The 25,000-nt window shown below is 43.8% G+C and overlaps 1 protein-coding gene across 1 annotated transcript in view; it reads left to right on the top strand.

Moving 5' to 3' along the window:
* Positions 1 to 25,000, top strand: part of LOC143301589 (uncharacterized) — an 86,209-nt gene that overhangs the window by 60,005 nt on the left and 1,204 nt on the right. Inside the window, exons 2-4 of the mRNA XM_076615984.1 lie at positions 4,071 to 4,229; positions 20,364 to 20,515; positions 22,165 to 22,279. Of these exons, the coding sequence (XP_076472099.1) occupies positions 4,071 to 4,229; positions 20,364 to 20,515; positions 22,165 to 22,279 (426 nt within the window). The remainder of the gene's footprint in view (positions 1 to 4,070; positions 4,230 to 20,363; positions 20,516 to 22,164; positions 22,280 to 25,000) is intronic.

Raw genomic sequence — 25,000 nt, forward strand, 5'->3', positions numbered from 1 at the left:
GTGTGTGTGTGTGTGTGTGTGTGTGTGTGTGTGTGTGTAACGTTGGGGATGATAAAAAAAAACACATGCAAAATGGTCGGAAAAGCTAACATCAAATAACTATAATAACCATGATAAATGTCCCATTGGACTATGCATCAAACCTTCTGCAATAGCAGATAAGATATTGAAATTGTCAAAAATAAATTCAAGTGAACTTTCCGAAAAGTTTTGTAAAAAACGATTTTAAACTCCGGCATTGAGATACTTCGTGTTCGCTAGCAATAAGGTCTCCATCTATGTAGTTCACATCTTTGCTGAAATTAGCCACAAAAGCGGACAGCTTTATCCTGCTCAATGAAGCACGAATCTGTCTCGATCTGATTACATTATTGTACGTAGCTGATTGATGGATAGTTTCCAGTTTATGAACATTGTTTCTATTATCACTTAAAACTTTGCCATTTTCTGGTATATTTCCCTGACTTTGCTCCACGATACTTGTTCTGGTAATCGGCAACACTCTTGTTCTTGTCCAGACAGTGGTTCATAATATAGTTCTGTGGTTCCTTTGAACCTTTTTCTTGTAGCCATGTCAGTTCATTCAATATAGAAAAAAAACACAAGGTGTGAAGGAACCCAGCGAAAAGTAATATATGTTCCCTTCAAACTCAAAAGATGTGCAATGTGACTGATTTCTATTATAATCTTAGACTTGTTCTTACCATCTGATGAGTTTAAAGCATATAATACGGATTTGGAATCAACGCAAAATAAGGCTTGTAAAAGATAAATTGGAATATCAAGAATATAGTTTAGGGCCATAAGAACAGCAACCAGTTCAGCTGAGAATATTTATCGATTTTTACCACTTTAGTATGACCGTTCAGTTTTCAGTTCTGCTATGACGAAAGCTGAACCTGGCTGGCTATTGAATGCGATATTTGTTCTGAAGGTGTAATCGGACTTCCGTGCCATATAATATATTTGGATATTTCATTCTTCTTAATGTCAGTATGATTAGTATCAAAATGTGCTCTGCTCATCTCCCAAGAGGGGCATGGACTTAACAGTGTGCTGAGTGTCTCCATCATCTGAATCGGTTTCAGACTTTTGGAACAAGTTTGACACAAATGTGCCAATGGGCGTTAAATCGATATATTTTTTTTAGTATTTTTCGGGAAGTTGTCTTCCAATGTAATTCTGTAATTCTTATTTCTTCTGATGCAAAGTTGCCAGTAGTTGACCTCCGAACGAATTTCGCACAGGCGAGGCTTCGGTATTCATCCACAGGTAATTCTCCTATTTCTTTGTATATTCTGAGGGTCAATGCGTGAAAGGGAACACTGAGGACAAGTCTGTACACAAGTGTGTGTGTGTGTGTGTGTGTGTGTGTGTGTGTGTGTGTGTGTGTGTGTGTGTGTGTGTGTGTGTTTACCTGGTTAGCTGAGTGTTAACCGATTAGTTGGGTAATCAGTAGCGTGTGCTCTTGATGCGTTTGTTTCTGATGAATTACGCGTTGCCACATGTGTGTGCGTGTGTTGGTTTATGCTCAAAAAACTTCATGTGCTGCAAAAAGGCATCCATTATTTGAAGGTCTTTTTTTATCTTTCTTTCTTTCTGTCTTTCTTTCTGTCTTTCTTTCTTTCTTTTATCCTCCTTTTTGCAAAATCATCCTTATGATCTTCGTTTGAGTGTGTGTGTGTGTGTGTGTGTGTGTGTGTGTGTGTGTGTGTGTGTGTGTGTGTGTGTGTGTGTGTGTGTGTGTGTGTCTGTCTGTCTGTCTGTCTGTCTGTCTGTCTGTCTGTCTGTGTGTTTTCCTGGTTTGCTGAGTGCTTAACCGATTCGTTGGGTTATTAGTTGCGTGTGCTTTTGATTTGTTGCATATGTTTCTGATTAATTACGCGCTGGCATATATGGATATATATATATGTGTGTGTGTGTGTGTGTGTGTGTGTGTGTGTGTGTGTGTGTGCCTTTCTGTCTGTCCGAGTGTCTATGTTTGCGTGCGTGTGTGTCTGTCTGTACGTATGTATGTATACGCGTATGTGTGTGTGTGTGATTCAGTGTAATGTGTGTGTATAATGTGTCTGTCCATCTGTTTTCGCATGTATGTGTGTCTGGTAAACATATACGAAGTATCTTCTTATAATCGAGTCTGTCAGATAATTCTATCTGCACTCGACAAACAATGCACACAGAAATTTGTTCCATGTAGATTTTATAGATCTTATCTATAATTTCGTCAAGGGACAAGAGGTAAAAAAAAACATTTTACACACTAGAAATCTCGTGTCTGTATTGCTGACTGAACGTTTACCATTACATGTCACAGCTGTGAGTGAAGAGCTGGTCAGGTTGTTTGCAGCGAACACACAACGAGCACAAAGAACTTCTTATGCTGCATAAAGGCTTTCTTCGTTTCGGGGTCTTGTTTGGTTCTTCTTTTCTTTTCTTTTCTTTTTTTTGTCTGTGTGTGTCAGTGTGGGTGGCTGGGTATGTTTGTAATCTTTTAAAGTATGTTTGTAATCTTTTAAAGTGTGGTGTGGGCGGTGAAGAGGCAGGATTAGTGTGTGTATATGTGCATGGTTGCGGGGTTTTGTGTGTCTATGTGAATGTGTGCTCTTGTTTTTGTTGTTGTTTTTTTTTCTGAAATTTAGGTTCGGCATGTCTGCTGATTGACTGTCATATTTTTAATTAAATCAAAATACCACAATGCGCATGCCAAATTCTTCGATTTTAAGCTAATAAAAGTGTTGTGTCTGTGTGTATCTGTGCGTCTGTATGTGTGCGTGTGTGAATATTATGTGGATGGGGGATGTGTGTGTGTGTGTGTGTGTGTGTGTGTGTGTGTGTGTGTGTGTGTGTGTGTGTGTGTGTGTGTGTGTGCATTGTTGCGTGTGTTTCTGATGATGCTTACATTATCAACTCCATGTGAATCTGATACGCTGCCTATGCTTATAATTGTTTGCGCCTGCTTGCACTCGCTCGCATCCTTGTGTATGCGCATGTGTGTGCGAGTGAGGTTGTGTGCGCCTGTATTTGCGTGTATGTCCGAGTGTGTGCGTGCGTGCGTGCGTGTGTGTGTGTGTGTGTGTGTGTGTGTGTGTTGTCCCATATGTGTGAGTATTTGCGCCTGCGCAAGCGAGTGCAAGCTTGCATGTGTCTTCGTTTGTTTATGTATGCGCGTGTACTTGTGTACGCGTGCGCGTGTACCTCTTTCTATCTTTAACTGCATGTATGAAATAATTTCATACGCCATATGTGTATTTGTATCTGTGTGTGTGTGCGCGCGCGCGCGTGTGTGTGTGTGTGTGCGTGTATGTGCGCGTGCGTACGTGCTTGCGTGTGTCAGTGTGATTTTGACATGCACGCGTGTATCCTTGTATACTCGTGCGTGTGCGCTTGTATCGCTTGTCTGTTTATACCAGGATGTGTGTGTGTGTGTGTGTGTGTGTGTGTGTGTGTGTGTGTGTGTGAAGTCAAGATTTAATTTCATGGTGGTAAATTGAATAAACAACAATTGCTTTTTTACATCAAGCCATCAATGAAAATAATAATAATAAATAAATAAAAATTAAAAAGAAGGGGAAAAAAGAAAGAAAAAATAGAAGAAAAAAGAGGAGAGAGAGAGAGAGAGAGAGAAGAAACAAGCAGATGAAGAGCAACAACAACAACAAAATGCATATGTATATATATATATATATATATATATATATATATATATATATATATATATATATATATATATATATACAAGAATATTGTGATAAAGAAATACACAATTGCATTTCCATTTCACACACACGTGAGTGCGTGTTTGTCTCCGTGTGTGTGTCTGTCTGTGTGCAAATAATTATTATGTATGTATTTCTGTTACAGCTGACAACTTATAACTGTGAATTCTTTCCGTTGCGTATCCTACATGCTGATCATTATGTACTTCCTAATCAGGCTACTTTGATTGTACGCCATGTTTTATTTGCTTATTTGTTCGTTGAGTTGTGGCTGTTTCAATATACCCTTATGGTGTTAACGTTTATTTTGTTGTTGTTGTTGTTTAAGACCTTGTATACGTGTGCCTGTTTCAGCCAAGACGCAGACGTTCTGTGGCTTTGAGGACCCCGACCTGTGTGGTTTCACCCAGCCTAACAACACCAACGACTTCTTCGACTGGGAGTGGGGGGAGGGCACCACCCCGTCCCGACACACTGGACCCTCCGCTGACCACACCTGCCGCAGTCAGAAAGGTAAGTGGGTGGGGGTTAGAGGGAATTGGGCGGAGGAGTTGGTTACGTGCGTGTGTGTGTGTGTGTGTGTGTGTGTGTGTGTGTGTGTCTGTCAGTGTCTGTATGTGTTGTGCGTGCATGTATGTGTGTTTCCCTCTGTCGGTCGGTTTCTCTCTGTCTCTATGAAATGTATTTTTGTGCGTATTACTTTTTTGTCACAACAGATTTCTCAGTGTGAAAATCGGGCTGCTCTGTCCGGTAGGAGCGCGTTGTCACCTCAGTGCAGCGACATCCTGTTTTGTAATTATTTTCACCATTGAAGTTTGTTTCGTTTTTTGTAGAGTTTTTGCCTGGGACAACCTCTATTGTTGCTGTGGGTTCTTTTAAGTGCGTTAAGTGCATGCTGCACACGGGACCTCGGTTTATCGTCTCATCCTGGCGAATGATTAGCACCCAGTGGAGGGGGCAGTAAAAAAAAAAAAAAATCCAGGGCCATGTACCCATGGACACTCCCGCTTCCTTGACCAACAGAGCTTTTCCGACGCCCCATAATGTGTGCACGTGTGTGGCATAAACACACAGACGCAAGGAGCCCTCGTCTGTCACTTGTCTTGTCATGACGTTGATCAGTAAAGTCTTCCTGGTGCTACCTGACATGGTCCATTGAACTCTGACGCGTTTGTGATAGTCCCTGACCGCGTGTTGTCTTTAACCCTTTCACCGCCAAGCTCGCATTTATGCACAGGCGTGGTAGAGGACCCATGTCACTGAAAGGTGACCATTCATTGGTTCTGTTATCCATGAACCTACTGCTCTTAATGTTGGGTTACCAGGATAGGCCATATTTTCTATACATCGCAGGGGGAATCCCCAGCTATTTTTAGCCACTGTCTTTTCTGTGTTTATGCCACAAGGGAATTTTGTACTCTAAATTGACTGGCGGTGAAAGAGTTAAAGTGGACATTCAAACTGAAACGTTCTAGTTTTGAATTTTAAAACTCTTAAAGATTACTCACTGAATAAACTCTGGGCATTGAAATATTTTGTAAGTGGATTTCCTGTGTGCTGTCACATTCTCGTTTTAAATTTTTTTTTTTTAAAAGACTCACAATTTCAAACTGACTTAATAAACTCTTGACGTTTGCGAATGAATTTCTTCTCTTGTTGTCGGTTGTTTTTCAGACACAGCTGTGACATAGCCGATCAACTTATTCATGCTCATGTTTAGGATGAAAGATTCAGAGTGTGTCGCGTTTGTTTCTATTCTGATTAAATGTAGCATCTTTTATGATTACCTTTGATTGAAGAAAATATGCCAAAAGTTCTTGTTTTTTTTCTTTTTTGTCAGTCACTAATCATGAGTTTTTTGTTTAAATCTCTCCATACGAACGGCGAAAGAGACGACGTTAACAGCGTTTCACCCCAATTACCATCATCAAAATATTGCAATCGGAAGGCTCTTATGCTGAAGAGGTGAATGTTGACAAAGAATACCACAATTCTAACGACGGAAGCTAAAGGTTGGGTCATTCAGACACCCACTGGACATCCGAGGGGTCTGTGTAGAGGAGAAGAGAGGACTGGCCGTACTGAGTGAGTTAAAAATAAGAATGTTTTAGACTTTTATCTAATGTAAGGACAACACTCACTAAGGAGAACTCCACGGGTTTCTGGCGTAAGAGCCTCAAACTACCTCTTGCTACATTTCATCCCGTGGCTGGCCTCAAATGAATGCATTAATTTTGTGGCTAGTCAAGATCGAATCACCCCCCCCCCCCCCCCCCCCCCCCCCCTCCCCGCCCCCCACATCCCCACCCCACTGGTTGAAAATCACCCCTACGGGTTTAATCAAAGCATCGAAAAAGGAGAGAGGGGTCATTCTGGACTAGCCTTCACTGACCACCACCACCACCACCACCCTCCTCTCCATCGTAACTTAGCGGAAGTAATCGTGAAGAGTTCTACTTTGATAGCTTGTATTATCTCCCCCGGTGGGGTAAGGTGGGGGAGGGGGGGGGGAGAGGGAATCCAACTAGGGGATCAGTTCTTACTAGCTGAAGTTTACCGCCGGAGGGGAGGGGGTTGCGAGGAGGGGAGTGGGTCGGGGTAGAAGAGAATCCAACTAGGGGATCAGTTCTGACTAGCTGAAGTTTACCGCCGGAGGGGAGGGGGTTGCGAGGAGGGGAGTGGGTCGGGGTAGAAGAGAATCCAACTAGGGGATCAGTTCTGACTAGCTCAAGTTTACCGCCGGAGGGGAGGGGGTTGCGAGGAGGGGAGTGGGTCGGGGTAGAAGAGAATCCAACTAGGGGATCAGTTCTTACTAGCTCAAGTTTACCGCCGGAGGGGAGGGGGTTGCGAGGAGGGGAGTGGGTCGAGGTAGAAGAGAATCCAACTAGGGGATCAGTTCTTACTAGCTCAAGTTTACCGCCGGAGGGGAGGGGGTTGCGAGGAGGGGAGTGGGTCGGGGTAAAAGAGAATCCAACTAGGGGATCAGTTCTTACTAGCTCAAGTTTACCGCCGGAGGGGAGGGGGTTGCGAGGAGGGGAGTGGGTCGAGGTAGAAGAGAATCCAACTAGGGGATCAGTTCTTACTAGCTCAAGTTTACCGCCGGAGGGGAGGGGGTTGCGAGGAGGGGAGTGGGTCGGGGTAGAAGAGAATCCAACTAGGGGATCAGTTCTGACTAGCTCAAGTTTACCCACGGTAGTTATTCCAGGCTAGTCTACGGAGACCTCGGGGTTAACCTGGCCTCGCCAGATTTGACCCCTGGGGTAGAAACTAACAGGGGGTACGAACAGGCCGGTACGCCGGCCGCTGGATGGTCGCCGTGCCTGGTTGGCTGTGACGTGTCGTTCGTCACGGCCTTGTCCGGTGTCACCGTTATGGATGGACTGTCGCACAGGCAGAGAAAGGTCAAGTTGGGGGGCGTGGGGGGAGGGGGGATCAGGGGGGGGGGGATGACCACTGTACAGGACCATTGTACTGCCAAGTGACCACTGGACAGGACAGAGCCATTTTTTGTCTGTCTAAATCTTTACTTGTATGTAGAGGAGTTGTTGGAAGGGGTGGGGGGCTGAGTTAGACATTTCTTAAAATGAAAATATTATTTTGCTAAAAAAATGCCTCAGGGATTAGGAGAGGGGGGTGGGGTGATGATGGTAAGAACCACGACAGTAACAACAACAACGACGATAGAAATATATATCACGTCATAATTATCATTCTAAAGAGAGAGTTGGAATGGGGGAAAAAACCCGCCTCATATGCCAACTCGCTTGTTACTTTCAATCTTTCTTTTTCCTATTGTTCACAGTTTTGTGTGTGTGTGTGTGTGTGTGTGTGTGTGTGTGTGTGTGTGTGTGTGTGTCTGTGTGTGTTTTGCTTCTTTGCGTGTGTGTGTTGGGGGGGGGGGGTTATTTTTGTCTGTTTCTTTGTTTTGTTTTGTTTGTTTGTTTGTTTTTGTTCTTGTTGGTTGTTGGGGTTTTGTATGTTTTTGTTGTTGTTTTGTTTTAAGGGTGGAGGTGCTAGGTGCCAGCATTGTCCTATCGGCTCTGTCGGCTCATTCCCTTTGTTTGGCATTACGAGGCGAAATGAAACCGGCTTGAATTGTTATCCACATTATAAACAAACAAACAAAGAGGGACTGTCTTTGGCATGGGAGGGTTTGGGGGTCACAGAACAGAGTTAACAGATGACTTAACCTTTGCATAAACCAAAATGCAGCCATTCCTTACGTATTTCGCAACAGCATTTTACACGACAATGCACAGTCTGGCCGCGACATTTTCTGGGAAATGCGGTCGTCATGCAGTTTCAAAACTGCTTCAGTGTATGATTATGTCAGCGAGGGAGTTTCTCTTAATTCCACGTCTAGAGTTACCAGACGGCTTGCCCCCCTCCCTCCCCCCAGTGTTCCCAAATTCAGGTGCTCTAAACACATACCACACACCCTCCTTTTGAAGTCATGACCCAGTCGGTGGTTTGTCTGTTGTTATTTCAGCAGTGTGCACTTCTCAACGATAGCAAGTGCAGTGTGCAGCGGTAAACATCGCGAGGCATGATTCTCTCCCTTGAAACTTGACTGTCTCTTCCGCTCTGTATTTGTGCTGCTCAGATCGGGTTCGTTGAACGCTAAGACCGATCTGGACTTTTTCAATCAACACACGGCAGCAGACGCCAGACGGAATGAAGTTTTGTGTGCATGGGGAACTGCAGACATGCAGACGCCTTTCGATCCAATGTTTGGTGGAATGCTGCAGACCGGTGGTTGCTACAGTGGCGTTCTTTACATTCCAGACATGCTTGCGTGGATAAAGGTTGACAAGCGACATACCGTTTCATTATGATGTACATCATCAGCTGCGTTCATTTCTTCGGTTGTTGCTTGCTTGCTTGCTTGCTTGTTTGTTTGTTTGTTTTCCACATATGTATGAGTCTTATTCCTGCTGACATGGTTTTTATGATGAAATGCGTTCATGCCCATGTACAGAAATGACATGTTCAATTTTTCTTATATGACATCCGGACCCTCCAGAACGTCGCGTGTCAATTGAAACCTACTTCACACACTAGGGAGACGTCAATGCAATATCTAGTCCAGAACGCTTGGTTCATGTACTCAGTCCAGTGTTGTAATCAAATACACAGATACCCATGCCTGGGAATAACCACGGCAAACGTTCATCGTTTTGAAATAGATCTCTTGCGGTTACCTGATGTAAAAGGACAAATCATACCGGGAGACAAGTAATACTTAAGAGATGAGCGAGGGAGAAGAATTCTGTTTACTGTCTGGTCATACATACCGCTGAGTGAAGACATCTAGTTAACAAACAAAACATAAATAAACATAAAGGTAGGGGATGGGGAGGGGGTATGGCAGAGCTGTCGGTTCTTCCTGCTTGTCGCTATCTACATAGAGACGGGTATAAACGACAAATCCAGGACAGACAGGTAGAATCACTTTCTCTCTCTCAGCGTTTTACACAGGTAGAATCACTTTCTCTCTCTCATCGTTTTACACAGGTAGAATCACTTTCTCTCTCTCATCGTTTTACACAATAAAGTGATATGAATGCCACGCATACATTCTGACAGTGGGTATGTGGGGGAGGGGAAGATGAGAGGGTAATTGATACATACTTCTAGGGAAGATGAGATGGTCATTCATACATACTTCTAGGGAAGATGAGATGGTCATTGATACATACTTCTAGGGAAGATGAGAGGGTCGTTGATACATACTTCTAGGGAAGATGAAAGGGTCATTGATACATACTTCTAGGGAAGATGAGATGGTCATTAATACATACTTCTAGGGAAGATGAGAGGGTCGTTGATACATACTTCTAGGGAAGATGAAAGGGTCATTGATACATACTTCTAGGGAAGATGAAAGGGTCTTTGATACATACTTCTAGGGAAGATGAGATGGTCATTGATACATACTTCTAGGGAAGATGAGATGGTCATTGAAACATACTTCTAGGGAAGATGAGATAGTCATCGATACATACTTCTAGGGAAGATGAGAGGGTCATTGATACATGCTTCTAGGGAAGATGAGAAGGGTCATCGATACATACTTCTAGGGAAGATGAGAGGGTCATTGATACATACTTCTAGGGAAGATGAGAAGGGTCATTGATACATACTTCTAGGGAAGATGAGATGGTCATTGATACATACTTCTAGGGAAGATGAGAGGGTAATTGATACATACTTCTAGGGAAGATGAGAGGGTAATTGATACATACTTCTAGGGAAGATGAGAAGGGTTATTGATACATACTTCTAGGGGAAATGAGAGGAGTCATTAATACATACTTCTAGGGAAGATGAGATGGGTCATTGATACATACTTCTAGGGGAAATGAGAGGAGTCATTAATACATACTTCTAGGGAAGATGAGAGGGTCATTGATACATACTTCTAGGGGAAATGAGAGGAGTCATTAATACATACTTCTAGGGAAGATGAGAAGGGTTATTGATACATACTTCTAGGGGAAATGAGAGGAGTCATTAATACATACTTCTAGGGAAGATGAGATGGGTCATTGATACATACTTCTAGGGGAAATGAGAGGAGTCATTAATACATACTTCTAGGGAAGATGAGATGGGTCATTGATACATACTTCTAGGGGAAATGAGAGGAGTCATTGATACATACTTCTAGGGAAGATGAGATGGGTCATTGATACATACTTCTAGGGGAAATGAGAGGAGTCATTGATACATACTTCTAGGGAAGATGAGAAGGGTAATTGATACATACTTCTAGGGAAGATGAGATGGTCATTGATACATACTTCTAGGGGAAGTGAGAGGGGTCATTGATACATATTTCTACATTTAATACTTAGAGAGTAAGAAGGCAACAAGTCAGTCTGGTTCAGTCACTGGCAATGTGCAAAGGCAGGAATGAAGTGGTTGTAAAAAAAATATATATATATTTCATCCGTACAAAACTGAAAGGGAAACAACACACAATACAAAGAAAGGAGAAGAGAGAAAGGCCTGAGATACCACAAAAGGGGAGGCAAGACTTCAAAGTGTAAAGAGTCATGTCATACAGTGCAGTTTCATTGAAGTGTTTCCATTGATCTGTGGGCTTTTTTTTTTCCCCCAGCACACGGCCTCCTGTGTCTGTGCGATTTTTATGCGTGCTGTCCTTGACATGAATCGTTTCTCCGTGTTTTTTACTTCGTGAGAAATCCAACTTTTGTACAGGACCAGCGCTCGAGTTAACACAACGTGAACTTGTCTTTGTTTGCACAGTTTGAATCACACTGTATCTTTCTACAAAAAAAAAACAACTTCGAAGTCGTCCGGGTATGACTGAAGATGTGGTTCTCAGAATGAGGTGAGGGGAGGGGAAATCTTAACACTGCACTGGGGCTTTATGGTGGGATAAACTGAAAATGATGGTATTTTGAAGTGTGTGTTGCTTTCTGGCTGTCACATAGGGCGTTATACCTTTCTTTTTTCTTTTTTTTTTTTTCATGCCCATGAAACAGCGGGGTGTTTTCTACTAGGTGAATGCAATGTAAACTGAAGTATTCTTTCTGGAGAACCTGTCAGGAGGCATCAAAGTGTGCGAGCTAGTTCAGCTGCTTAACGCTACAGCACATTTGTTTGAAGAAGAAAAAAAAAAGCAGAAGCATCGGCCAAGACAAAAATTCATCACGCTGGTCAGGCCCTTCAGAGCCCACTGTATACTGTTTGTGATAGGGAAGGAGTTCCATGATGGGTATACTTCACAGCCCACCGTATACTGTTTGTGATAGGGAAGGAGTTCCATGATGGGTATACTTCACAGCCCACCGTATACTGTTTGTGATAGGGAAGGAGTTCCATGATGGGTATACTTCACAGCCCACCGTATACTGTTTGTGATAGGGAAGGAGTTCCATGATGGGTATACTTCAGAGCCCACTGTATACTGTTTGTGATAGGGAAGGAGTTCCATGATGGGTATACTTCACAGCCCACCGTATACTGTTTGTGATAGGGAAGGAGTTCCATGATGGGTATACTTCAGAGCCCACCGTATACTGTTTGTGATAGGGAAGGAGTTCCATGATGGGTATACTTCAGAGCCCACCGTATACTGTTTGTGATAGGGAAGGAGTTCCATGATGGGTATACTTCACGGCCCACCGTATACTGTTTGTGATAGGGAAGGAGTTCCATGATGGGTATACTTCACGGCCCACCGTATACTGTTTGTGATAGGGAAGGAGTTCCATGATGGGTATACTTCAGAGCCCACCGTATACTGTTTGTGATAGGGAAGGAGTTCCATGATGGGTATACTTCACGGCCCACCGTATACTGTTTGTGATAGGGAAGGAGTTCCATGATGGGTATACTTCACAGCCCACCGTATACTGTTTGTGATAGGGAAGGAGTTCCATGATGGGTATACTTCACAGCCCACCGTATACTGTTTGTGATAGGGAAGGAGTTCCATGATGGGTATACTTCACAGCCCACCGTATACTGTTTGTGATAGGGAAGGAGTTCCATGATGGGTATACTTCACAGCCCACCGTATACTGTTTGTGATAGGGAAGGAGTTCCATGGTGGGTATACTTCAGAGCCCACCGTATACTGTTTGTGATAGGGAAGGAGTTCCATGATGGGTATACTTCACAGCCCACCGTATACTGTTTGTGATAGGGAAGGAGTTCCATGGTGGGTATACTTCAGAGCCCACCGTATACTGTTTGTGATAGGGAAGGAGTTCCATGATGGGTATACTTCACAGCCCACCGTATACTGTTTGTGATAGGGAAGGAGTTCCATGATGGGTATACTTCAGGGCCCACCGTATACTGTTTGTGATAGGGAAGGAGTTCCATGATGGGTATACTTCACAGCCCACCGTATACTGTTTGTGATAGGGAAGGAGTTCCATGATGGGTATACTTCACAGCCCACCGTATACTGTTTGTGATAGGGAAGGAGTTCCATGATGGGTATACTTCATTTCAAGGACGCTGCGCATGTTTAGTGTTGCTGGAGCTGTGTTGTTGTTATTTGTTTGTGTTTATTTGTTTGTTTGATTGTCTTACTTTCTCACACTCCTTATTCTTCTTCCTTCTCCACACCTGTCAGGGGCGCTAAACAAACACCACACACCCTCTCCTCTTTGAAATCGTGACCTGATCAGCTAGGTGTCTGCTATGTCAGCAGTGTGTGTACACTTTTCAACAACCTGCACAGAATGAGGTGGTATACCCATCGACGGCTTGTTGACCCTAACACCCGACAGTACCTTCTTTCTTTTACCTGTCGGTGTGAACTGAAGCGATCTTTGATGTCTACGGCAGATCAGCGCGGGTTGTTGTTAGCATTCCTTTGAAAGCCGCCCTAATCGATCAGGGGCCTCAGTTAACAGGGCGGTGAGAGGCAGACACGTAGATGCCATTCGGTCCAAAGGTTGGTTTTATGGCATGTCACAGACTCATGGTTGCTGCTGTGGCTGTCTTTGTATTCCAGACGTGCTTAAGATGGATAAGGGATGACACGCGACACGTCGTTTCATTACGATATGTATCACTGACTCTCTGTCTCTGTCTCTGTCTCTGTCTCTCTCTCTCTCTCTCTCTCTCTGCGGATCAGTCCATGGAGTGATCTAAACGTCAGGCAGTTTGACGACTTGTGCACACAGAATAAATTTCTGAGCAGACGTTGGAAGCGTTTGTGTTGGAAAAGGGGGGATGGGGGTGGAGGCATTGACAGACAACTATTTAAAGTGTTAACTTTTTTTTATCAGCGCAGTACTTCAAAAATATTATCTTCTGGTCAGTTTGGCTCTGTCACTGGTAATGTTCAAAGGTAGGAATTAATTGGTTGTTGAAAAACGCCACTATCCTATATCCAACACAAAGTGCAATGGAAATAACGCACACTTCAAAGACAGAAGAAGAAGAAAGGGGCTGAAGATTTCACAAAAGGAGAGACGAAGCTTCAATGCACAAACAATCATTCTATGGAGTGCAGGGGTGGGTTTTTTTTTCGATTGTTTTTCTTTGATCTGTGGATTCTTTTTAACAGCACATAACGTCTGGTGTGTGTGATGGTTGTGCGTGCTGTCCTTGACATAGTTCGTGTCTCTGTGTACTCTTCTGGTTCGTGAGAAATCCCGTTTTCATACAGAGACTTGCTGTCGTGTACACACAATGTGAACTTGTCTTCCTGTGTGGTCTCTCACAATATCAGTCTGTCGAACTGGCTTTGAGTTGTTCACTCAGGTTGAGGACGAGATGAAGAAGGGGAAATACGTTACACAACACTGACACACGAGACAAGAGCAGTAGCCTAAGGTTGGGTGGACAGACCAAGTTTAAAAAAGGGATGCGGCTGTAATGAACTTTCGCTTACTGCCATTTGATATCAAACACACAGATCTTAATGTGTTTAAATCCGATGTGTTGTATTAGTTACTGCGTTTCCCGAGGTATGAAACACATGTATATTGTCTGATATGTTTTTTTGTCGTTTTGATTGAAACTCCTGTCCAAATGTTCTTCGTTTTCATACTCCTTGAAATAGGTTGATTTTTTTGTATTCAACTTCAAGGCAAACATACAGGAAAATACGTTTTTTGCGAGTCTTCAATATATGGAAATATGGGTTGTTGTACAGTTGTTGTAGTGGGGGAATTCATTCCCCATGTTAAGGACCTGAGCAAAACTGAAAAATTCAGGTAAAAAGATAAGTTCATGACCTGTAGTTCTCATACCTTGTCGTTTTCTTCTCTTTTTTTTTTTTCTTTCTTTTTTTTTTTTTTTTTTCTTTTTTCCTTTGTATTTTTACCGAAGCCGTGTTATGAAGCATCGGGTCGGATAAGTGAGAGCCATTGCCATGGCACAAACCCAAACCACATACACCACCCACTCCACATAACCACATACACCATCGACTCCACATAAACTTCACAGCTGGCTGCACTTTACTCCACAGAGAGCCTGGCTGTGACATTTTCCGACAGTGGACGTGATCAGGAGGCATCAAAGTGTGCGAACTGGCCTAAACACGGTAAATTCTGCTCCCCACCCCCACCCCCTACCGTTTGTCCTTCCGTCTCTCCGGCACTCAAGTGCTGTGAAATCATACGATACACCCTCTCCTTTGAAGTCATGACGGGGTCGGCTCATTGTCTGTCGTGTCGGCAGTGTGCACTTTCCAAACAACTGCAGTTGTGAAGAGCGGAAGGCGTGGCTGGCTCTTTGCCCTTGAAACCCGACAGTCAGTCTCTTCCTTCATCCCCCTGTCCGTACAAGGTAAAGCCATCTCTGATCTCTCTGCAGGTCAACGCGGGTTGCTGTCAGTCTTCCTTGAAAGCCGTCCTAATTGATCAGGGCCCCCCTGTCAACAGGGCGGTGAGAAGCAGACATGTAGACGCCTTTCGGTCCAGCGTTTGGTGGTATGGTACGCTGCAGACTGATGGTTGCTACCGTGGCTGTCTTTACATTCCAGACGTGCTTAAGGTGGATAAGGGATGACACGCGACACGTTCTTTCATTATGATGTATATCATCCACTTCGTCTCTCTCTCTCTCTCTCTCTCTCTCTCTCTCTCTCTCTCTCTCTCTCTCTCTCTCTCCCTCGCTCTCTTCTCAGCGGATCGATCCATGGAGTGATTCAAATGTCACACGTCGTTGTGACACCTTGTGCACGTATAATGGATACCTCTATAGAGGGAAGAATGTGAGGGTCGTCTTCTTCAATGGACATGCATTTTTTTTTTATTAATAGATTCCTCAGTGAAAAACAACATAACCGCATGTCACTTTATGTCAATCGCTGACAATGTCCAAAGGTAGAGTGGTTGTAAAACACATCACACCAATCTGGAAGGAAAATAAAAGGAAGCGAAAGAATTCACAAAAGGAGAGAGGAGATACAAAAGTTCAAGTGACCCTTTCATGAAGTGCAGTTTTATTTGAATGTGTTCGTTTTGATCTGTAATTATATGTTTTTCAACACACGGTTCCCTGTCTCTGTGTGTATGTGGGTGTGTGGGTGGGTGCAGGGGGGGCGGGGGGGGGGGGGGTATTGTGCGTGCTGCCCTTGACATAATTCCTGTCTCGATGTTTTCAGTTCGTGAGCAACAACGTTTTTCCAACAGGACGTTGCTCTCAAGAACACACGATGTGAACTTTGCTTTCAAGTTCACACATTCTCACAATACCTGCTTGCCAAGGGAGCTTGCCGCGGTTCATTCAGGTGCTACAGACGATTGAGTTCTCAAGCTCGGAACGGACAATAGGCCTCCATAAGACCACACTGACACTGACACGAGCCTTGCACATGAAGGTGAAGAGAACGGATGCAGTGATGCCACGGCAAGAAAAAGCCGTTTTCTATCAAATATTCAAAAGCTAAACTCTATTTTCTAGTCTGATGATAGTTTGAATGAGCTACTGCATCTTAGTAATACATAACATGAAATATATTTGCAACTATTGTTCCTATCCATTTTTTTAATTACTTCCCAAACGTACTTCGTAATGATACTTCCTGTGGCGGCGGATTATTTCTTAATAATATATCTGTCTTGCAATCATACGGGAAAATCTGCTTCTTTTCACGCATGGATGCCCTTTGTAACAAGGGTTTTTAGGCATGAGGAATGCTTAAACTGGGGCACTCTCATCTTGAGAGTTTTTGCAGCAGTTAGAAATAAGTCAGGTGGAAAGTCAACGTTTATAACCTGTGATGGTCTTGAGGTATTCACATTCTTTCTATCCAAGCTATATCAACTAACATTCATGACCACAGAGACAGAACGTTTATAACCCTGTGATGCTCTTGAGGTATTCGCATTCCTTCTATCTAAGCCATGTCAATATGAACATTCAGACCCACAGAGACAGAATACCAGATGAATGCAGTCTGAGGCAACCGTTGTTCCACAGACTGTCGTGAAGACAATGCTCATTTGCTACTCAGCACCGCTGACCTATGCATAGTCGCACTTTCTGCCACGTTTGACTGGAAAATCAAACACCTTCTGGTCGTTCGGATGAGACGACAACTGAACCGAAGTCTCGTGCGCAGCATGCACAGAAAAAGAACCCATGGCAAAGAGACTGTTGTCCTCTCGCAAAGTCTGCAGAAGAAATCTACTCTTGATAGGTGCACAGATATATTTGGATACACTCAAGCCCTCTGACCAAGCGCGTTGATTTGTGCTGCTGGTTAGGCATCTGCCCAGTATATGTAGTGTAGCGTATATGGATTTGTCCGAACGCAGTGATGCATCCTTGAGAAACTGACACTGACACTGAAATTATACACCTCAGTGCTCAGCATTGACCGTGGTGGACTCATTGACATCCTTCCGGGAGGAAGGTGGCAGAATGGTTAAGACGCTCAGCTGCCAATACAGAGAGTCCGTGAGGGTGTGGGTTCGAATCCCGCTCTCGCCCTTTCTCCTAAGTTTGACTGGAAAATCAAACTGAGCGTCTAGTCTTTCGGATGAGACGATAAACCGAGGTCCCGTGTGCAGCACGCACTTGGCGCACTGAAAAAGAACCCATGGCAACGAGAGTGTTGTCCTCTGGCGAAATTACGTAAAATGAAATCCACAAATATGTAAGCATGCACTCAAGGCCTGACTAAGCGCGTTGGGTTATGCTGCTGGTCAGGCATCTGCTCAACAGATGTGGTGTAGCGTGTATGGATTTGTCCGAACGCAGTGACGCCTCCTTGAGAAAGTGAAACTGAAACTGAAACTTCCGCACAGACCACACACCTCGGGACTGTGTAATTCCTGCATCCAGGGGCCGTGATTACTCAAAACACACTAACCGTGGGACTGTTGCCGTGGCTTAAATAAAAGATGGTGTGCGTACATGTGAAGGAGAAAAATGTCGTTGGTACTAAGACGTGCAAACAATGGCAAGTACCATCATCATTACAGGAGGTAATTCTGTGGAAGGCCTCACCTTTGGAGACACTTATGTGCTCACAGTGGTTTGGCGAGACCACCTCCAGTTGTGTCACCAAAAACTGGTGTGTGTGTGTGTGTGTGTGTGTGTGTGTGTGTGTGTGTGTGTGTGTGTGTGTGTGTGTGTGTGTGTTCGTTCTTTTGTTTAATGTCTATCGACAGTTATGATTTTAGACGAAAATCCATCACCTTCCCCACCCCACCCATGCCTTAAATCATTACTACTTTCCCTGTTCCTCTCTCCTCAGTTATCAAAACAAAAATATTGATTATGATAAAATAAAAGAATATGGACAAAATAACTATTTCAGCGTCATCACACACACACACACACACACACACACACACACACACACACACACACACACACACACACACCAGCCACAAACCCAAAATTAAAACATCGCAAACAGACTACATGACATGGGGGGTGGACCGACGCAGCTCTGGCTGTAACGTCGTTCTCACGGCACCTTCGACCCCCAGGGAATCCATCTCCCCTGAACCTCACAAAATAGAAGGGAAAAGAAAAAGTAAAAGAAGAGAAAGAAAAAAAAAAGAAAAAAAGAAACTTCAGCTTAGCACCCACACTGACTTGAAAGCAGTCACGCGGAACTCTGGTAACCATGCTGAAACCGCTGACAATCTTTCTTTTCTTCTAACATTTTATAAATACAGTTAATAGAAAACTGTCGGGAGACTGCTGAAGGCTTTCTTAGCAGCTTGTCAAACGTTGAAAAGCACAGTCCCGCCACACACGTGGGTAAGGAATAGACATGCAGATAACAGAATAGATAGACATCATTCCCCCTACCCCCAGCCCCCACCCTAACAATTTAGTAAGCAGAAGGAAATGAAAAGAGTTCGTGGCTTCTCGCGTTGCCTCTCCGTGACGTTCCCATCAGGTGGTTTTGGGCTGTGTGGGTTTGTAAGATGAGCGCTTAAAAAGAAAAAAAATTGTTCATCTTTGCTTAAACGAAACTGGATTTTTAATCCTGGATGGTGTTTGTTTGCGCTGTTCATTGCGGGGGGGTGGAGATCTGGATGATGTTTGGTTTTGGGGTGGGTATTTTTTTTTATTTTAAGAAATACATTGCCAGCATTTTTTCAAGTTAGTTGAAACATTCCGCTTTCCGCCAGGTGTTGTTTTCTGTCATGGGTAATTTTGCACTTCTGCTCGCGTCGGGGAAAGGAGGCGGTTTGTTTTTTTTTGTTGTTGTTTGTTTGTTTGTTTTTGTTTTGTGTGTTGTCGTTTTGTATTCTGTTTTTGTTGTGTTTTTGTTGTTTTGGTTTTTTGGGTTTGTTTTTTGTTGTTGTTGTTGTTGTTGTTTTGTATATTTTCTTTCCAGCCCTTTTTCTTTGCAGTTAAAATATATGACGTCCAAACTCTCTCTCTCTCTCTCTCTCTCTCTCTCTCTCTCTATCTATCTATCTATCTATCTCTCTCTCTCTCTCTCTCTCTCTCTCTCTCTCTCTCTCTCTCCGCAGTCCGTCTCTGCATCTATCCATCTATGAATATTTTCATGTATCTACCTATTTATCTGTCTATGCCATTCTCTGTTTATATCATCTCTTTACCTACTTCCTTGTCTTTTGTGGCTTTTTAAAACTGTGTCAACATTTCCGCGAACAGGTGTTCGACGCTGGCTCGCAGATCTTGTATTTTCCGGACACACTTTGCATCCTCTTTCAGCTGAGCAGTAGTGGATGTAAATTATCATGTTTGGAGATGTTCTCGGGGGAAAAAAAGGAAGAATTATATGTACCGACGTTCAAGAATCAAAACACCAGTTATGATGGATTATACATGCACGTAATGCGGATGTTTCTTTTTAGTAGCCCTACTTCCGGTTGTCGGGCCTTTCCCATTGTGATAAGAATCCGTCTCGATTTGGTTGAAACTGACATATTGCTCTCAGATCTAATGCACATGCATATTGTTCCAACGCAAGTTGACTTCTGGAGTGTTCGTGCGCCATTGTATTTCCTTCTTTTTTTTTTTTTTTTTTTCTTTCTCTCTCTCTCTCTCTCTCTCTCTCTGTGTCTCTGTCTGTCTCTTTCTGTCTCTCTTTTTTTTTTAAGGGGAAGGGGGGGTTGTTTGTTTGTTTGTGTTTATCGAAAGGCGGAATCGTATTTGGTTGCTTGAAGTAAATGGAAGAGTCAAATTTTCTTTCAAGAAAAAGGATGTGTGTGGAAGATGTGATTATTTTTGGGAGGTCACACACACACACACACACACACACACACACACACACACACACACACACACACACACACACACACAGAGTGTGGGAGTGTCTGTCGGTGTGTGCATGTGTCTGTCTCTCTATGTCTGTGTTTCCGCGCGCGCGCGTATATGTGTGTGTGTGCCTTTGTTTCCAAGTGTGCACGCGTGCATTGCTGTCTTCTGTCAGTATGCTGTAGTTTGACGAACTTCCATCAGTGCCATACTGCCCCTCTCAGTGATTGTTCCCTGACACGTATATATATATGTGTGTGTGTGTGTGTGTGTGTGTGTGTGTGTGTGTGTGTGTGAGGATCGTTATCATCATGATCATCGTCATCATTGTCATCCTCCTCCTCTTTCATCATCATCGATGTAATATATATATATATATATATATATATATGTGTGTGTGTGTGTGTGTGTGTGTGTGTGTGTGTGTGTGTGTGTGTGTGTGTGGTTCAGGTCACTTCATGTTCGTGGAAGCCTCCGCCAAGGGCCGGGGCAAGAACGCTGTCATTTTCTCCCCGCTGTACCGAGGGCTCAACGCACAGTGTCTGCAGTTCTACTATCACATGCACGGCAGACATGTCGGCACGCTCAATGTCTACGCCAAGGTACGCTAACTGCTCCGCCGAAAAATAATGCACACGGTAGAGATGGAGTGTTTACTATTCGTGTGTGTGTGTGTGTGTGTGTGTGTGTGTGTGTGTGTGTGTTGTGTGAATCGTGTATGTATAATAAAATTATTTGTCAGTGTATGCATTGCACGAATGTATTTGTGTGTATGGTTATTTTTGACTTGACTGGACAGCTTACAGTTTACTTTCTTTGCAAGACAGATCTATATGTAGATAGATAGAAAAAAACGACGAAGAGAGAGAGAGAGAGAGAGAGAGAGTGTGTGTGTGTGTGTGTGTGTGTGTGTGTGTGTGTGTGTGTGTGTGTGTGTGTGTGTGTGTGTGTGTGTGTGTGTTGTCGTTTTTTGCTAAGGGCAGACAAACTGGCCGTGACTAACGACGGTAAGAGCACATCAGTAGAACTTTGAGAGCTCTTGTAATCTTGTTACCGACTTTCTTGCAGACCCTGCACTCCTAGTTCTGGTAATTTGACTGAGTTCACCGTTTTTCACCTCTCAGACTCGAGATCTGTCCGTCTGTCTGTCTGTCTGTCTGTGTACGCGGACGTAGGCCAACGTCAGAGATGGTTGTAACTGTCTGTTTTACTTTCTTCCCGAGAGAGTGAGAGTGGTGCAAAGAGTTACTCAGTAAAAAAAAAAAAAAAAAAAAAAAAACAAGACACCGAATAACTGAATGAATTATGAGTGAATGAATGAATGGGTGAACTTGATGGGTGTGTGTGTCTGTGTGTCTGTGTATGTGTCTGTGTGTCTGTATGTGTGTTTCTCTGTTGGATGTATGTATATCTGCTATAAATGTTATGTTAACTGCTTAATTCACTCTCCCCACCGCTGACTGAAGGGAAAGGGGAGCAGCCGGGGAGATTAAGAAAAGAATATAATAATAATAATAATAATAATAATAATAATAAAGAAGAAAGAATCAATGAGTGAGTGCCTTTCCAACAACAAACAGACCGCCGCGAGCTGTGATACAGTAATGAGTGCATGGATCGTCTTGGAGAATCCTTCTGATCTGTTAACTGAATTTCCCGGCTCTCTCTCGTTACCCATTCCGCTGTTCACTTTGTTCTGCTACTTTGATGAACCGGGTCTTATCCTTCCCAGACTGACTGACACTCTCGGTGTGTCACGTGTGTGTGTGTGTGTGTGTGTGTGTGTGTGTGTGTGTGTGTGTGTGTGTGTGTGTGTGTGCCAGTGTGCAGTGTGTGTATGACTGTGTGTGTGTGTGTGTGTGTGTGTGTGTGTGTGTGTGTGTGTTACAAAATAACTTAAAAATAGGTACAGTTTACTCAGTTTCTCTGCAAGAGAAAGTATAAGCCTAAGTGACTTGTTTTCGAACGGCAGGTATGGTGGATGAACCGTAAAAATACACAGTAAGAGTACATATGCATCCAAGAGAACCCTTGTTATAGTTTAACCGACTTTTCTAGTTATCGTATTGAGGAGAAAGAAACCAGAACCCAGAAAGTTAATCATTTCTTTCCCAGCGACACACTGAACCGTAAACGTAACAAATAAAGAGTGCATGCACCCATTGAAGAGGACACTGAGTGGTGATATTTCAACCGACTTTTTTGCGGTGATCTTGTTGTTTCATGAGTGTCTATGTTCGTTGGCTGACAGGCTCAGGGCGGGGAGGAGCTATCATCGGTGTGGCGTGCCTGGGGGAAACCAGGGAGATCTGTGGTCCGTGGCCAGGCTCGCCATCCCCAAAGAACTGGCCAGGGCCGGTTATCAGGTACGTGCGTACGTACCCTGTGACTTACCTCCCTTGATCGCATTCTCTCTCTCTCTCTCTCTCTGTCTCCGGCTGTGCCCCATCCCCCTCACCCACTGCCCTCGCCCCCCCTTCCTCCACGAGGCAGACGTGGAAAGAAGATACCACTGTGGTGGGATCTGTCTGTGGAAAGGTTTCCACATGGTGATATATATCTTGCTCCACAAATACCTACCACTACTCCGCTCTGTACAACTTCACAAATCAACCCTCTCCGCTTCAACCCCTCACCCCCCCTTCGCAAGCTGATTTCGCAGCTGGCGCCGTGGTTAGAAGACTTTAGCTGATCCACAAATAACGGTACGGTCTGACTGTAGCTAACAACAAACCACTACTGACTGTCTGCGAGGCCAAAGTCCCTCCCATCTCCCCTCCACCTCTCCACCCACTCCCTAAAAAAAAACAAGAGAAAAAAAAACCGTTATCGTACCAAGGCCACAAAAAAAGTAGTGGCCGGCTGTGGACGTCTTCTCAAAGTTGATTAGTGTGTGCGAATGCGCGCGCGTATGTGTCTCTCGGTGTGTACGTTACGTGCGTGTGTGTGTGTGTGTGTGTGTGTGTGTGTGTGTGTGTGTGTGTGTGCGTGCGTGCATGTGCGTGTGTGTGTGTGTGTGTGCTTGCATGCATGCATGCGTGTGTGTGTGTATGTGTGCGTGCATGCGTGTGTGTGTGTGTGTGTGTGTGTGTGTGTGTGTTTTCCTTTCATCTGTGCCTTTGCGTTGAAGTTTCAATGCCGAGTCAAAGCTGTATACTAAGAACAATCGAAAAGGCTGGTCGGTGGAGATATGATCTTTCTGGGCAAACTTCTTTTCTTTCAAACTCATGCTGGTGGAGTTTAGCGACCTATTGGCTGACGCCGGTATGGACAAGTTAGATTGTTCAGGGTCATTGTCTTGCTCTTTTTTTTTCCCCCAGGATTTGGCGGCCAACTGGTATTTCGATATAATTATTTCTTGAACCTGAGCATTGTCCAGCAGAAAGACTGAGTAGGTCAATGCGTGGTATCTTGAATTCTTCTTCAGCATCAGTGGCATGAAACTTCCACGGCTACTCGTTGGTTGTGTTGTTGTTGTTGTTGTTGTTGTTTTGTTTGTTCGCTTGTTTGTTGTTCTTGTAGTTTTTTTGTTGTTGTTTTTTGAAGGGGCTTTCGGGATTCCCATCCTGTGAATCACAAAAAAAGCGTGCTGCGTGTAGCACAAAAAAACTAATTCCATTGGCTACAACCTACAGTGTCAAATAGCTGAATGTGCCTCAGTAAGGGTTGTCAAGTTCCGTGTGTGTGTGTGTGTGTGTGTGTGTGTGTGTGTGTGTGTGTGTGTGTGTGTAATTCAGTTATTCTGGAACAACTTTAAAACGTTTTTGTTTTTTGTAATAATTATTTTTCTTATCCTTCGGTTAGCGGCGCCTCTCTTACTGGAATTAAATGAAGACGTCCCAAGAACTTTTTTCAGTTCAGTGCTGAATAAAGTCCAAGAGATTTTGGGGTGGTTTGTTTTTTGTTGTTGTTGTTTTTAACCCGTGTTCAGACAGCTATATTCCGTTTTCGGTTTAGGCGCGTGCTGGATGTGTTCCTGTTTCCACTAACCATCCAGCCAAACACTGACATATAATCATCGGAGTGGGGGGTGCGGGGGGGGGCGAGGGGGGGGTGTTAACGCCCGAGTTAGATTTTCTGTATGTATATACCACCTTTCGCTCAGTGGTGTTTACACACTGCAGGAGTTAAGGCACCAGCAAGTCTGTACATATGTTGACCATTAAACCTACCGACATAGCCTGAATACGAACTACGGCCAGTCTCTGACCCGCGGGGCACATACCTAGGGTTCCACTTCCTCGGGTATCGCGTTTGTCTCAGGTCTCAGGAATTCTCATCACCAAAAAACCATGAAATAAAAAGGTCATTCTGCGTTCATTGACCCAAAACCAAGAGTCCTACGATGGGTTATGACTTCAAGAGGTACGGAGCAAGTGGAAGAAATCACAATTGCCTCGTAGGAAGGAGAGAGAAAAAAAACGAAAAGAAAGAAACACTATAACTGGTATAAGTCAGGAAATTTATGAGTTAACCACGCGAAGAGAGTAGTGGTTTTATTTGTTTGTATATTTGGCGGGCGGTATGGAGGGGTTTTGACTTTTCTTCTTTATTTTTTTCTCTCTTTTTTTCCTTTTTTTTTTTTTCTTTCTTTTTTTTTCTTTTTTTCTTGTACAGAGAGAGGGGGGAGAACCCGGGGAAAAGGGTCGGTGATGGGGAAGGAGGACGGGCCGGGCGAGGTGGGGGAGGTGGGGGGGTTTAGGGGAAGGGGTGCATGCACAGGTGTGGAGGGGTGTAGGTTACAGAGTTCAGGCTGGTTTATGGGTCCGACTTCCATAGACCCTGGTCAAGTTACGTTGTGTTGGTTCTCATTCTGATAAGTTGTTTAGGTTTAACTGACTTGCAGGCCAAGATTTCCAAGGCGGTGTTCATGATTCTGTTTCTGCCTGTCCTGTCTGTCTGTCTGTCTGTTTGTCTGTCTACCTGTAGCTTTCAGTGTCAGACATTATGTTGTTTGCCTCTTCCAGAAATCAAAGACCACTACCTATCAGTTTAGTTTGTTTGTTACTGGTTAATTAGTTGTTTACTTGTTCGTTTCTGTGTTTGTTTGTTTCGGGTTGTTTGGCTGTTTTTGTTTGTTTGTTTTT

Source organism: Babylonia areolata, chromosome 2, assembly GCF_041734735.1.
Source record: "Babylonia areolata isolate BAREFJ2019XMU chromosome 2, ASM4173473v1, whole genome shotgun sequence".
NCBI classification, from domain to species: domain Eukaryota; kingdom Metazoa; phylum Mollusca; class Gastropoda; order Neogastropoda; family Buccinidae; genus Babylonia; species Babylonia areolata.